Here is a 13,660-nt window from a genome sequence, read left to right as displayed (position 1 = left end):
GTCACGGGATTTGTGAGAAAACTCGTAACGTGTCTCCACCCCTGATGTCTCAGACACAACGTCCACGGCAGATTACAGACACAACAACACCTCGCAGTAAGAAAACATGTGAAGAGTTCATTTCCTTATCTATGTATATAGTAGCAGTGCAGGCCAAAAACAAACCTCACTTGATGTTACCATTTTGATATTTCTAAAATACTACGTCAGACCCAATCTGTAGTACTTGTATCCTCCTTCCCAACCAAGCACTCTTCTTCAGAAAGTTAAGTTCCTGAGAAAGTGCTGCCATTTCTTCTCTCTCTCTCTTTTTTTGCAATCGGTCTTTTTGCGACCAGAGTTTAAATGGTGGATATACACGTTTTGAAAATGAAACTCTTCGGTTAAGCAGTAAAAACTGGATTTGTGCCATGCAAAAACACAGGAATCTGGACTTTATCAGTCTGAGTGCAGTTGGGACCATTGCGGTGGCTTGTGATGACAGACGCCTTGGTCGGACACATTAAGAAGAAAAGAAAGAAAAAGAGCCAGGCTAGAAAGAGGGGGAGATGTTGAGTCGTTCACGTGGAGCTCAGTTTTGTTCACATCACCAAAACTCTTAAGGTCTAAATGACACCTGGTTTTATGTTTTACTCATCTGCACAATAACCTACAGCAGCCGGCACCTCGTGCAGGTTGCAGTCTGGAGCTCTCCCAGTACCAACAGGCCCAAGACTGGGAGTTGCTTATTTACACTGAGATCATCTTACTGTGATCCCTGGCGTTTGGTTGCTCAGCCCCACGGTTTGCAGCCCTTTACCATGACACTCACACTGACACCCACGCTGACTTACACACACCTCAGGAGGCAGCTGAGAGAAGTGGAAATGTCTACCCGGGGACAGGGAGGGAACTTTTTGTCTGCAGGCCACAGCGGCACAGAGGTAAATCCACTTTCACCATTTCTTAGGTTAGAACGTGACTTACAGTAAATGAAGTCTGGTTGTCTATAAAAGTGACGGGTAGCGTACACGACCATACCAGCCAGAGTCTGCCAGCTCACAACTGGTCTGCTGCTGGTTCTTTTCCAAACGGCACCAAGTTCTGGACTCTTCTCTACTTTATCTTGACCTCGGCTCCTCTGACACGTTCTGGATGGTCCCGGTAGTCCTAAGCAGGATTTTAGAATCCTATCCCGAACATGGGAATAATCCCTCATCCTAATTTGGGAACGGGCAAATCACGTGTATCAACGTGTCCCGAACATATGATAACACTGCTGAAGCAAATTTACGTGTTGAAAACGGTTTCATCGCTTTTTGTCGATTCAAATCTTCTGAAAAAAACGTTTTGCAAATACAAACACAACAGGGTGTGTACAGTTTGCCCGCATGTGCATTTGTGTGCACCAAACACAAAGTTGGGTTTGGTTGCATACATATTTAGGCTTTGGCTGAAAATAAATTCCCCTTTTCAACATAAAGTGCCATGTATATCATGAAGACAGGTAAAAAAAAAAAACTTTTTCTCTTTAAATGCTCGGTAGTTGTTTTCCCCTATAAATAAAGTTTATCATTACTCTTGATTTTATATATAGTTATCACATTGCATCTTTGTCCCCTATGTAAAAGTGTCAATAGTTCCTGTCAGAGGATCGCTGGGAGCTGATTTCCTGATATCGTATTGCACTGAAGTTATCTTTCAGGAACATCCATCCATCCATTATCCAAACCACTTATCCTGCTCTCAGGGTCACGGGGATGCTGGAGCCTATCCCAGCAGCCATTGGGCAGCAGGCCGGGAGACACCCTGGACAGGCTGCCAGCCCATCACAGGGCTCACACATACACACATTCATACCTCGGGACAATTTGCTATGGCCGATTCTCCTGACTTACATGTCTTTGGACTGTGGGAGGAAACCGGAGCACCCGGCAGCAACCCGCACAGACACGGGGAGAACATGCAAACTCCACACAGAGGACGACCCGGGACGACCCCCAAGGTTGGACTACCCCGGGGCTCAAACCCAGCACCTTGTTGCTGTGAGGCAACCGCACATCACTGTGCCGCCCTCTTTCAGGAACATCCAGCGTTGAATTAAAAAAGCTGATGTGATCACATCTTACCTAACTGATCAGACAGGCTCAGCGGCTGAATAAACCTTATAATCCTGTTTTACACACATGGGCTGGCCCAACCCGCTGTTTCTGAGAAGACCAGCGGAAATCGGGGGATCATGGTAATCGGAGTTGTGGGGAATTTAGCCCCCTGAATTACATACACATCTTTATACGTAGTAGGTTTGAATAACAAAAGGGTAGGGCCGAGCCCATCACAATAGCTGTAGCTCGGTGAGCTACATTTGAGTGTTGTTCCCAGGGCACATTGGTCATCAACATATTGGCTGCCTCGAGTATCAGACCCATTTGTTTCCAGTCCCAGTCACGATCTCGTAACCAACGGGCCGCCCTTGCACCCCATTACCTCTTAAGAGGGAGCCACTTGACAGTGCAGCCCTCTTCTTTGTCCTTATTATCCTCAGCTCCAGTGACGGAGATTAAAGTGCATTTCACACACCTATGTTTTTGGTCCACAAGTCTAAAAAAAGGGTGATGGAGAGTCCACAAGGCATTACCTACACTTCATATAGTACTGCAATGGCGTTTTAACCCACAGAAGGTATTTGTCTCTCAAAAATTGGATTAACTGTAGTTGTACAAAACAATTCATACATCAGGATGCAAGTTTACAGGTGCACACTTTGAGATGCAAGTACACAAGTTAACACCAAGCAGCTAAGAGAGGAGGTTTGTCTCTATGGTGTCTTGGTCTCGGGACACCGTGTATGTAAAAATGTACACTCTTCCCCATGCAAGCTGTCTTCGGTTTTGATCATAAAATATCACAATTATGGAGTAAAGGTGAGTACACATAACTGTGTTTTGTAGTATAAAAGTCTGCCCTGTAGGGACTAGCTAGTACGAATGATACCGGTAATACAGGTGCTTCTGTATTAAGACTAAAAAGACTAAAAAGAAACAATTATAATACAGGTGATTCTTTTTTGTCTTTGGGCAGTAGTTTTTTGTTTTTGTTTTAGCTTGTGTAAATTCATTCTCTGCAGATATATTCGAGTTCAGGATTATCTGAGATTAATTTACAGCCAAACGTAGAAGCATCAGCGGACTGCAAGCAGACTCTTTCTGCTGTGTCCCGAAAGACGAGTCTGTTTCCAGTCAGACGGATCTCGGCTCCATCACTGGTCTCCGACTTGCGATCTAAGTGGCGTGAGTGCAACTTGAACAAGTGCATGTGGAAGAAGAGTACACTACAAAGTAGAAGGATGGATCAGAGCCTCCTCCTCCTTTAAGTCCGCACTCTTGAGTGTGTACTCTAAATCTTCACTTACACGCACTCAAGTATACAAATTCACACTTATAGGTCTACACTCACAAGTATACACTCCAGGCGTGAATTAGACCTCTTCTCGAGTACAGAACAGCTCACTTTTAGGGCACGAGGGTCATCCAATCCCCCCCCCCCCCGTCTAAGTTACTCAAGCGTAAGGAAGGACAGGGAGGAGGCAGTGTATTGTTCACTTCAGAGGTGTTTGTTTACTTCCTGTTTGCTGAGAAGGACTTCCAGTAGACGGAGCTTCGCCTTCAGATGTTTGTACTCCTGGTATTCCTCCGACATCGGGGCCCGATCCTCTTTCTGGCAGATTCTGTGAGGGAAAGTATCGGTAAGTACACTTCAGTATAACACAACGTAACAAATAAGCAAGAAAACGGTAATCTCCGTTATAATAAAGAATGATTGTTATGTCTTTGGAATGGGGGGAAAAACCAACAATATAACTCGAGGTCATGAAAACTCAAATTCCAGATAAACAGCAAATGCTGGCGTCTATGAATTAGCCCTCAAGCGTTTTGTACCGCTCACCCAATGGACTCAGTCACACATGAATAAACACCAACGAAAAACAATAACTCCTTTCTGTACAAAGTGATGTCTGCAGGACCAAGCGTCATTATAGAAGACTAAGACTAAGACTTTTCCATTACAATCAATATCTGAGAGAACAGCGTAGCACAGGAGAAGCACCGTACAAGATGTGGAATAGCTCTTTCGGAGAAGTGATAGTCTTCCTAGTGACTGATTTAAGACATCTCCAATAACCTGTGTTCTTTGGCTGCTTGACTTTTCTCACATGTAAAATTGGATGTCAAGTCACCAGGAGACGGTTTTATGTGACCAGGAGGAGACTGTTTTATCCATTTGTATTGGTGCATGTGTGCAAGTGAGAGCTGCCATTGCTGCTCAATAACCCCGGTAAGAATATCAAAGAAGGTTGAATCAGTTCATCTGGACACAATGTTTACTGACGGATACATTTATCACTCAGCTAGGTGACCTCTTCAGTCTGAACTGACTGCAGGTATCCCCACCCCTTATAACCATAACGCTGGCATAACACCCGAAACCAACGAGCAGTTTCATAAGCAAATATGGGTGTGACCATTAACTACAGTTTCAATGACCATGTGTACTATTCACAGAGGATTTTGGGACTAGTTGCAATCACAGCATTGTAAAATGGTGACAGTATACTCTTGGCCCCCCCCTCCCCGGTTCAGGGATGGTCGTGTCCTCATAAACTGGTTGTTGGTTTCGGTCGTTATGCAACTGTATTGTACTGTATTGTTTATAGGGGTGGGGATACTTGTATTGTTTATAAGGGTGGGGATACCTGTATTGTTTATAGGGGTGGGGATACCTGTATTGTTTATAGGGGTGGGGATACCTGCAGTCAGTTTAGACTGAAGAGGTCACCTAGCTGAGTGATGAAATGTATCCGTCAGTAAACAATGTGTCCAGATGAACTGATTCAACCTTCTTTGATTTTACCTGGATTATTGAGCATGCATCAAGACATCACGTTGGCCTTAATCTCAACCCTTCTTTCAACTGCAAGAGTCTATATTACTGTTCACCCCAATGTGAGGATATATGTCTGAGACATTGAATGGGCAGGTAGAAATGTGTAGAAAGTATTCACTGTGATAAGTGCAAGGTTAAATTTTCAGTGTCAGCTATTCTGAATATTGCTTGGAGTCCTTCAGAAGAGCACAAAGGTTTTTACAAAAAAAATGGTGTGATGGGGGCAGAGTTTGTAATTGGGTTGAAACATATTCATATACGTAGCTCTAAAGAAATACAGACATGCTATCACCCTATGGCCTCTCAAAACAGGAATAGATGTTTAAGACTGGCATTGAGGACTGGACTCAAAAGCTGCCAGACTGAATAATGGCAGTTCTGGTTATGTCAGCTCACTATAGATTTCATAAATTACATTAGTCATTTAGCCGACGCTTCTTTCCAAAGCGACTTACAATAAGTGCATTTAACTTAGGAAATCAGAAGAACTACTAGTCATCAGAGGTCATAAGTGCATCTTCTCTCTAAACAAGCATCTAAGAGCAAAACCAGTGCTAAAGTAAAAGCGCAAGAAAGATTTTTTTTTTAAATGAGTGAATACAATAAGTGCTACGAGCAAGTAACAGGGTAGTAGTTCTTGAAGAGGTGAGTTTTCAACCTGCGCCGAAAGATGGGCAGCGACTCCGCTGTCCTGACATCAGTGGGGAGTTCATCCCACCACTGTGGGGCCAGGACAGAAAAGAGCCGTGACGGGTCGATCGGCAGCAGGGGCCTCTGAGCGACAGCCGGGGCAACCAGGCGTCCCGAGGCAGCAGAGCGAAGTGGTCGGGCGGGGGTGTAGGGCTTGACCATGGCCTGGAGATAGGAAGGAGCTGTTCCTTTCACTGCCCTGTAGGCTAGCACCAGAGTCTTAAACTGGATATGAGCAGCTATTGGGAGCCAGTGTAGGGACATGAGAAGGGGAGTTGTGTGGGAGAACTTAGGGCGGCTGAACACCAGACAAGCTGCAGCTTTCTGAACAAGCTCCAGAGGTCTGATGGCCGACGCCGAGGTGCCAGCAAGGAGGGAGTTGCCGTAGGCCAGCCGGGAGATGACCAGAGCCTGGATGAGCACCTGTGCCATCTCGTTGGTGAGGAATGGGCGAATCCTCCTGATGTTATAGAGGAGAAATCTGCAGGAGCGAGCAACCGATGCAACGTTTTCAGCAAACGACGGTTGGTCGTCCAGGATCACACCCAGATTCCTCACGGTCCGAGTTGGCGTCACCACGGTGTTGTCAATGGTGATGGCCAGGTCTCGGCGCGGGCAACCTTTCCCCAAGTTAAACCAACACTTTTGCGGTGGGGTGAGACACAGTCATAGAGCATTTGACTGGTTGATCTGTTCAGGTTTAGGAGAGCTGGACTTGGTTGGATTGTGTCCTCCAGCCAGAAGTGTATCTTTTTTTTGGGATTTTTCTCCCCCTTTTTCTCCCCAATTGTACCAGCCGCTTCTTTTCACCGGACAGTGAGGAGTTTTGCCGGGGGGGATGTAGTGCGTGGGAAGATCACGCTATTCTCCCCAGTTCCCCCTCCCCCCCGAACAGGCACCCCAACCAACCAGAGGGGGTGCTAGTGCAGTGACCAGGACACATACCCACATCTGGCTTCCCACCCGCACACACTGCCAATTGTGTCTGTAGGGACGCCCCAGGCAGCAGTGTATTAACACAGTAAGAGTGCGACCTTAGGGATGGCCGATCTTCTCATGACTGTAAAGACAGCAGACATGTACATGCCGGTTGGCTTCTACCTGTTTAGGCGGCAGCCATGAAAGCAACCGATCTGCATCTCCACGAGTTATAAAAACCAGTCATCATATGCTCTGTCAGTATTAGGCAAAGGAGGATGAGATTTGCTCACAAAAACGAGCGCTTTGGGGCCTGTGGACCTTCAGGCTCCATTTCTCACCTCCCAGTCTGCCTGTAGAACTCCTCCTCAAACTCTCTCAGAGCCTTGCGCCTCCTCCTTTTCTCTGCCCTCGTCTCCCTCAGACACTGCAGCAACTCAGACCTGTGGCGGTTGGGAGGGAAAAGGAGTCAACCTCGCTTGTATAACACCGGAGCAAGAGCTGGGCATCACTACTGATTTTCAGTTCCCTGCATATTCCACAGTAATTTCAGAACGTTGTGTTCAGCAATATGTGTAATTACTCCATAATGGCACATTTCACACTGCCGTAGAACAAACAGCAATTTACACATGCCATCGCCAGCTTCACACCATCACAATTAAAATCATTCAATTTAATTTCTACATCACAGATGGTTCTTAAGTCATGGAAAACCAAGAATCCCAACATAAAAACCCCAAATAATTAAACTTTTGAATGTACGTTTTCCATTTTGATGTCGCAAAATAAATCTGCAAAGTGCTGATAGGATTTATTTGTATTATTCACACCCTTAAGACTAGCCATTTTAAGAGTGTCCATAATATCTACAGTCTTTACCTTGGAATTACACAGTGCATGTTGGATGACAAAGATGTTACATGACAAATACTCAGATAATTATAGCCTGACAACCCCACCCCTCCACACACACACACACACACACACACACACACACACACCTCGATGCTTCATGGAGATTGGCCATGGTGACAGCAGGTTGCTGACGGACAGCCTTCACCTCATCCATCGGGGACACAAAGGTGGGGTCAGTGTCCTGGTCGCTGTCCTCCTCATTGGCTACTGACTGCATCACACTGCAAGGCGGCACAACAGGTTGATGGGGGGCTGCGTAATCTTCATCTGAGCCTTCTTCTTCCTCCTATAAAGAGAGTCACATAAAGCAGTGTCCTGATTGTGTGTCACTCTGTCTGATGATACATCCACTCAGCACGGGCATTAACATTTCACTACCAATGCATAGTTATGGAAAACTGAGGGGTAATACCATAAGTAGTGTCTTTTTGCATGCTCAGTAATCCAGGTAAGGAAATCAGTCACCTTGCTTTATAAATGTCATTTAACTGGAAATGTGTCTTTTCTTTCTTAAATTGTCAGTACGTAAAGCCCTGCAACCTGTAATTTTAAGATTGTCCACATGATCATTTATTTGTGTGCATTTCTTACTATGGTAGTAATGGTGGTGGGGCTGGCACAAAGTAGACGTTTGATCATCTGGTATCTGTCATACAGAGGCTTCACCAAACTCCTCTCCTGCCCAGTGCCCTGAGGGAGAGGAACGGAGAAACACAGAGGTCAATAAAGAGGGAGAGAGAGAGATAGAAGGTAATCGGGTACTACAGAAACCGTGAGAGAGAGAGAGACAGAGAGAGACAGAGAGAGAGACAGAGACAGAGAGGGAGACAGAGAGAGAGAGAGAGAGAGAGAGAGAGAGAGAGAGAGAGAGAGAGAGAGAGAGAGAGAGAGAGAGAGAGAGAGAGAGAGAGAAGCTCCTAACACGAAGGAGCTCATGATATAAATGTGGGCTCACCAGGCGACCGTGCAGGCTCTCAAAGTAAAGCAGGCATTTCTGTAAGGTGATCTTCTCTAACACCATCTGCCCCTGGGTCATTTCCTTGAGACACAGAAATCCATTTCATTCTGAGATAGACGATATATATTAACACAGTACCTACAACACATACGTACACGGCATGGAAACAAAACATACACACACACACAAACACACACACACCAACACACACACACACACATCCCTACCTTCATATTATCAGGCAGGCCCAGTGCTTGTCTCTTCTCTTTCAGTCTTCTGAACAAAGACTCCACCGTTTCTTCTAATGTGGGTTTGTGCTGTTCTGACGCCACCTGCTGACCGGAGCTGTACCTGCATGACAAGTCATAACGTTTCTACAACAGTACTCTAGTGTGCATGGATAGACCCTGCTATGTGTACGTCATTTAGCACTCTGGTTGTCTGCTCAGTTGCTTGACTGGTGTGGCCCTGCCTGTATAGGGCACCAGAGTGCAAAGACTGCATGCTGGCCAGTAAAAAAACAGTATGAGCACCTTATACTTCTTGTATTGTGTACTCATTACAATGAGTGCAATATATGGGAAAAAACAGACCTCTCAGAGTAGAAAGTCACCTGATATACTGTATACAGAGAGAAAAGTAACATGATATAATGGTAGGTGTGTTTTGAGACCGCTTCACTGGTACCTGCAGAGTTCAGTGTGATCCAGAGCCGATCCTTCACTGCCCTGCTCATTCAGCTCAAACACTGACTGTCTCAGCTTCAGCTCTTAAAAAAAAGGGGAACACAAGTTGGAAAATAGTGCGATTGTGTCATATGTCTCCACTTGATCTTCTATTCATTTATCTATAATATATAGGCTGAGAGATGCAATCATTTGTGAAATACATTTTACCTTTGAGCTGCTTGCGGGCCTTAGCCAAGTCTGTCATCACTCTGACCATCTCTGGGTTGCTATACTTGTCATTGTGGGACGGCTGAGAAAGAGAGGAGGGGGGGATATGATTCATATTTCTGTGTACCATTAATGCTTTGAAAATATGATAATAACAAAAATAATATCAAATCATGCTGAGCTATAGCTGGCGCCATTATTTTATGTACGCTGGTGTAGGAATAAGGCAGTACCATATTGTCACCAGAAGGTGGAGGCAGTGGCTCAATACTAGCAGTCCTGTTTTACAAATAGTATAGTATACAAGTAGTCTACCATTATAAGTACACAAATATTGTTAACAAGAGTAAGAACCAAACGTCGACTGACTGGAATGGAACTGATACGACTTTTAAAAAACTCCTCTTTTTTTATTACGTTTATTAATCCTCATGAGGCAATTCTTTCTCTGCATTTATCTAGTGTAATAGATACTACACTTGTTTTTACACTTATGCATACATTATAAGTTGATTGTGCTGCAAATGTGTGTCTATATGTATTTTGACTATTTGTATACATTTTTTATTTTTTATTTTACACCACTGGGGAGTTGCACTTAATTTCGTTGTACAGCTGTGCAATGACAAATAAAGGCATTATCCATTCATTCATTTAACCCATCCTAGCTGTGTAGCTAGGAGCAGTGGGCAGCCGCCATGCGTGCAGCACCCGGGGACTCAACTCCAGTTGGTCTTGCCATGCCTCAGTCAGGGGCACAGACAGGAGTATCAACCCTAACATGCATGTCTTTTTGATGGTGGGGGAAACCAGAGCACCCAGAGAAAACCCACCGCAGACACGGGGAGAACATGCAAACTCCACACAGAGGATGACCCCAAAGGCTGGACAACCCCAGGGTTCAAACTCAGGACCTTCTTGCTGTGAGTCGACAGCGCTAACCACTGGGCGAATGTGTCGCTATTGATGGTATTGTACACCCACTGACTTACATCTGCAACTTGTCTTTCAAAAAGGGTACATTTACGTGTAATATGAAAATTGCTCAAGTTATCTCACTATATAAAGCTGGGGATAGACATCACTTTACCAATTACAGGCCTGTGTCCTTACTTTCCCAGTTCTCTAAGATTTTGGAAAAACTCTATATTGCAAGGTTGGATAATTTTATTGAGAAACATAAATTGTTGTCAGACAGTCAGTATGGGTTCCAATCAAACAGATCAACAGCTATGGCATTAATGGAGCTAACAGAAGAAATAGCTAGTTGTATTGATAACAAGAAATATGCAATGGGAGCATTTATAGATTAAAAAACCATTTGATACAATTGACCATAAAATAGTATTTAATAAAATGATAAGGTATGGTATCAGACGGGTGGGGCTAAATTGGCTGAAAAGTTACATGGGAAACAGACAACAATTTTTGCAGATAGGTGACTACAAATCAACATGCAGGGACATTACTTATTGAGTCCCACAGGGGTCAGTATTAGGCCCTAAATTGTTTGTTCTGCATATCAATGACATATATGTACGGTATTTGCAGATGACAAAACCATATTTGTATTCGGGGGAGAATTTATAGGAGCTTTTGGAGTTGATCACAGCTGAAATGAAAAAAGTTAAAAATGTGGTTTGACCGAAACAATTTATCATTAAAGTTGAACAAAACTAAGTTTATGTTATTTGGAAATCGTAAAATAGACAAGTAGATGTAATGATCAACAATATTAACATTGAAAGAGTATATGAAAATAGATTTCTGGGTGTGATACTTGACCATAAAATTTGCTGGAAACCTCATAAGATTTGTGAGAACAAAATGGCAAGGAGAATTGGAGTTCTGGGAAAGGCAAGGCACATTCTGGCTCATAAAGTATGATACATTCTGTATTATTCACTTGTATTGCCATATTTGAATTACAGTGTGGAGGTATGGGGGAAAACCTACAAAAGCAACCTACATCATTATGTGTAAAAGAGCAATAAGGAAAGTAAACAATGTAGGATATAGGGAAAACTAACAATCTTTTTAAATTCACAGGCTATGAAGTTCATGGACATGGTAAAATTCAAGACTGCAAAACTTTGTACAAAGCAAGATATCTACTTCCTGACAACATATAATTGTTCTCATATGGGGGGGGGGGGTTCAATTTGTTAACTGAATCTTAACAAACACTGTATGCACACCACTCGCAAAAGTATGTGTATTTCAAATTGTGGGGTAAGTTTGTGGAATGGTTTAGATGAAGATCTCAAGGAAAGCATATGTTTAAATCAATTCAAGAGGTACAAACATTTTTTTTTAAATTAGTACAAAGATGAGGAGGAGGTTTTGCTCCTCTCATGACTGTGACACCCATGGTGGATGCTGTTATTGTTGTTTTTTGGAAATCATTGTTATTGTTTTTGTTGTTTTATTGTTTTTATTTTTATTGCTTTTCTTTTTTCTTTTTTTTGAGTCATTGAGAGATAGATATTGGGAGTGACATATTCTGATGTGTGAAAAACCAAGTTTATTATTTAGGTTTATTATTTGAGCATTAGAGGGGGCAGGAAATTATAAGTAGTAACTTCCTCCTGCTCCTTTTTGAACATATAATATTTGTTGGATTCTCTATTGGGAATTCATGTTAAATTGCTCTGGTTTTATTTTTATCATTTGTTTTTTTATGCTTGGTCATTTTTTGTTTTATTTTGCATGTTCGAAATAAAGACATTTGATTTGATTTATAAACCTCTCTGGGGTTATAATCTCTCCTGCACCTTTGTTTGTTTACTTATTTTCTCTTTTGTTTTACTAATGATGTTATAATAAAGTGATTCGTTTAATGCTGTACCTAAGGAGTCTTTGGGAAAGGAGTGATTTTGTGGAAGACTACAACTAAAATGGGAACCTCTTCTTCTCACTCTTATTTTCACATAACTGAGGAACAAACATTATATCACTACGATTTTGCTGGGTATTGGCAAAATCGATGGCTTTACCTTGTAGTTCAGCTCCTGTTCGAACTGCTCCTCATACCTTCTGACCTTCTTTTTCAGGGCTTGGATGTGTCTGGTGAGGAGAGGGATAGAAGGAGGACACCCATGTACTGCTTCCTCCAATCTGTCATGACCTCTGGCCCTGGACAAAGGTCAAACAGGTAAAACAAAAGATGCTATTAGATGAGAGTGAAAGAGAGAGAGAGAGAGAGAGAGAGACTCAAAAAACTGATTAACTGTGCTTTCTTCAGCTCTATATGTAACACAGAGAGATGCAATTTAAAGGGGAAATTCAAGTGGCCACCAAGTGACGTATCGTGGTGTCAGTTAGCGGTCCGAAAAATTACAACATAGTGAGGTTTCTAATACACTAATCTACTCTAAACCATGGATACAGCCATGCTCTAAACACACTGTTCCAACAACACATCCTTGTTCTCTCAACTAAACTACGTTTCCAATGGTGGAAATGACGTCACACAACCCCAGCGCCGAGGACTTTATGGACGGCGACACAGAGGCGTACGTACAATGCATTCAACGTGTAGACGCTGCGGGAAAACACGAGCAGGACAACACTGATTTCTCTGTCAACATAGTACACAGTGAGGACTTTATTGCTTCAACTGACTAAATTACTCATCAGTACTGATTGTACACTTCCAAAACTATCAGCGAAATATCCCTTTATAGTAATCCACTCATCTCCACAGTGTGATTTCTACAGAGCCCCTGAGTGGCCATGTCGATTTTTTATTTTTCTATTTTTTGTCCGTTGTACTACAACCAGCGAACGATTTACTACAATGAGCGAACCACAACGAACTACAAAAACTACAACGAACTACAAAAAATAAATAAATAAATTGACATGACCACTCAGGGGTTCCGTAGATTTCTATTGACTCTAATGTTCAGTTATACTACTACATCGTATCTATTCCTATTCTTAATATCTTGACCATTTTACTATATACTGTGTTACTGATGACTACTGAAATGTTTTGGCAATATCTGTCATTTCCTTGCATGGTAATAAAGCTTCTAGGAATTGAAAATTGAGAGATAGCTAGCTAGCTAGCTGGCTTATATAGCTAGATGCATACAGGATTAGGAACGAGTATATTAGAGGGATCGCTCAGGTTGGGCGGTTTGGAGACAAAGGAAGAGAGGCAAGACTGAGATGGCTTTGACATGTGTGGAGGAGAGATGCTGGGTATATTGGGAGAAGGATGCTGAATATGGAGCTGCCAGGGAAGAGGAGAAGAGGAAGGCCAAAGAGGAGGTTTATGGATGTGGTGAGGGAGGACAGGCAGGTGGCTGGTGTGACAGAGGAAGATGCAGAAGACAGGAAGAAATGGAAA

At 43.1% G+C, this 13,660-nt stretch overlaps 1 protein-coding gene across 1 annotated transcript in view; it reads right to left on the bottom strand.

The window, feature by feature from the left end:
- Positions 1-3,582: 3,582 nt before the first annotated feature.
- fam13c (family with sequence similarity 13 member C) overlaps positions 3,583-13,660 on the bottom strand; it is a 29,848-nt gene continuing 19,770 nt past the window's right edge. Inside the window, exons 4-12 of the mRNA XM_056297430.1 lie at positions 12,300-12,438; positions 9,304-9,385; positions 9,095-9,176; positions 8,635-8,758; positions 8,405-8,488; positions 8,041-8,139; positions 7,536-7,735; positions 6,873-6,974; positions 3,583-3,706 (exon numbers count right to left, since the gene is read on the bottom strand). Coding sequence (XP_056153405.1) covers positions 3,583-3,706; positions 6,873-6,974; positions 7,536-7,735; positions 8,041-8,139; positions 8,405-8,488; positions 8,635-8,758; positions 9,095-9,176; positions 9,304-9,385; positions 12,300-12,438 — 1,036 coding nt within the window. The remainder of the gene's footprint in view (positions 3,707-6,872; positions 6,975-7,535; positions 7,736-8,040; positions 8,140-8,404; positions 8,489-8,634; positions 8,759-9,094; positions 9,177-9,303; positions 9,386-12,299; positions 12,439-13,660) is intronic.

This window comes from Lampris incognitus, chromosome 17 (assembly GCF_029633865.1).
Source record: "Lampris incognitus isolate fLamInc1 chromosome 17, fLamInc1.hap2, whole genome shotgun sequence".
NCBI classification, from domain to species: domain Eukaryota; kingdom Metazoa; phylum Chordata; class Actinopteri; order Lampriformes; family Lampridae; genus Lampris; species Lampris incognitus.
Note: the sequence above shows the minus strand (reverse complement) of the source record. Positions and strands in the feature narration are given on the sequence as shown.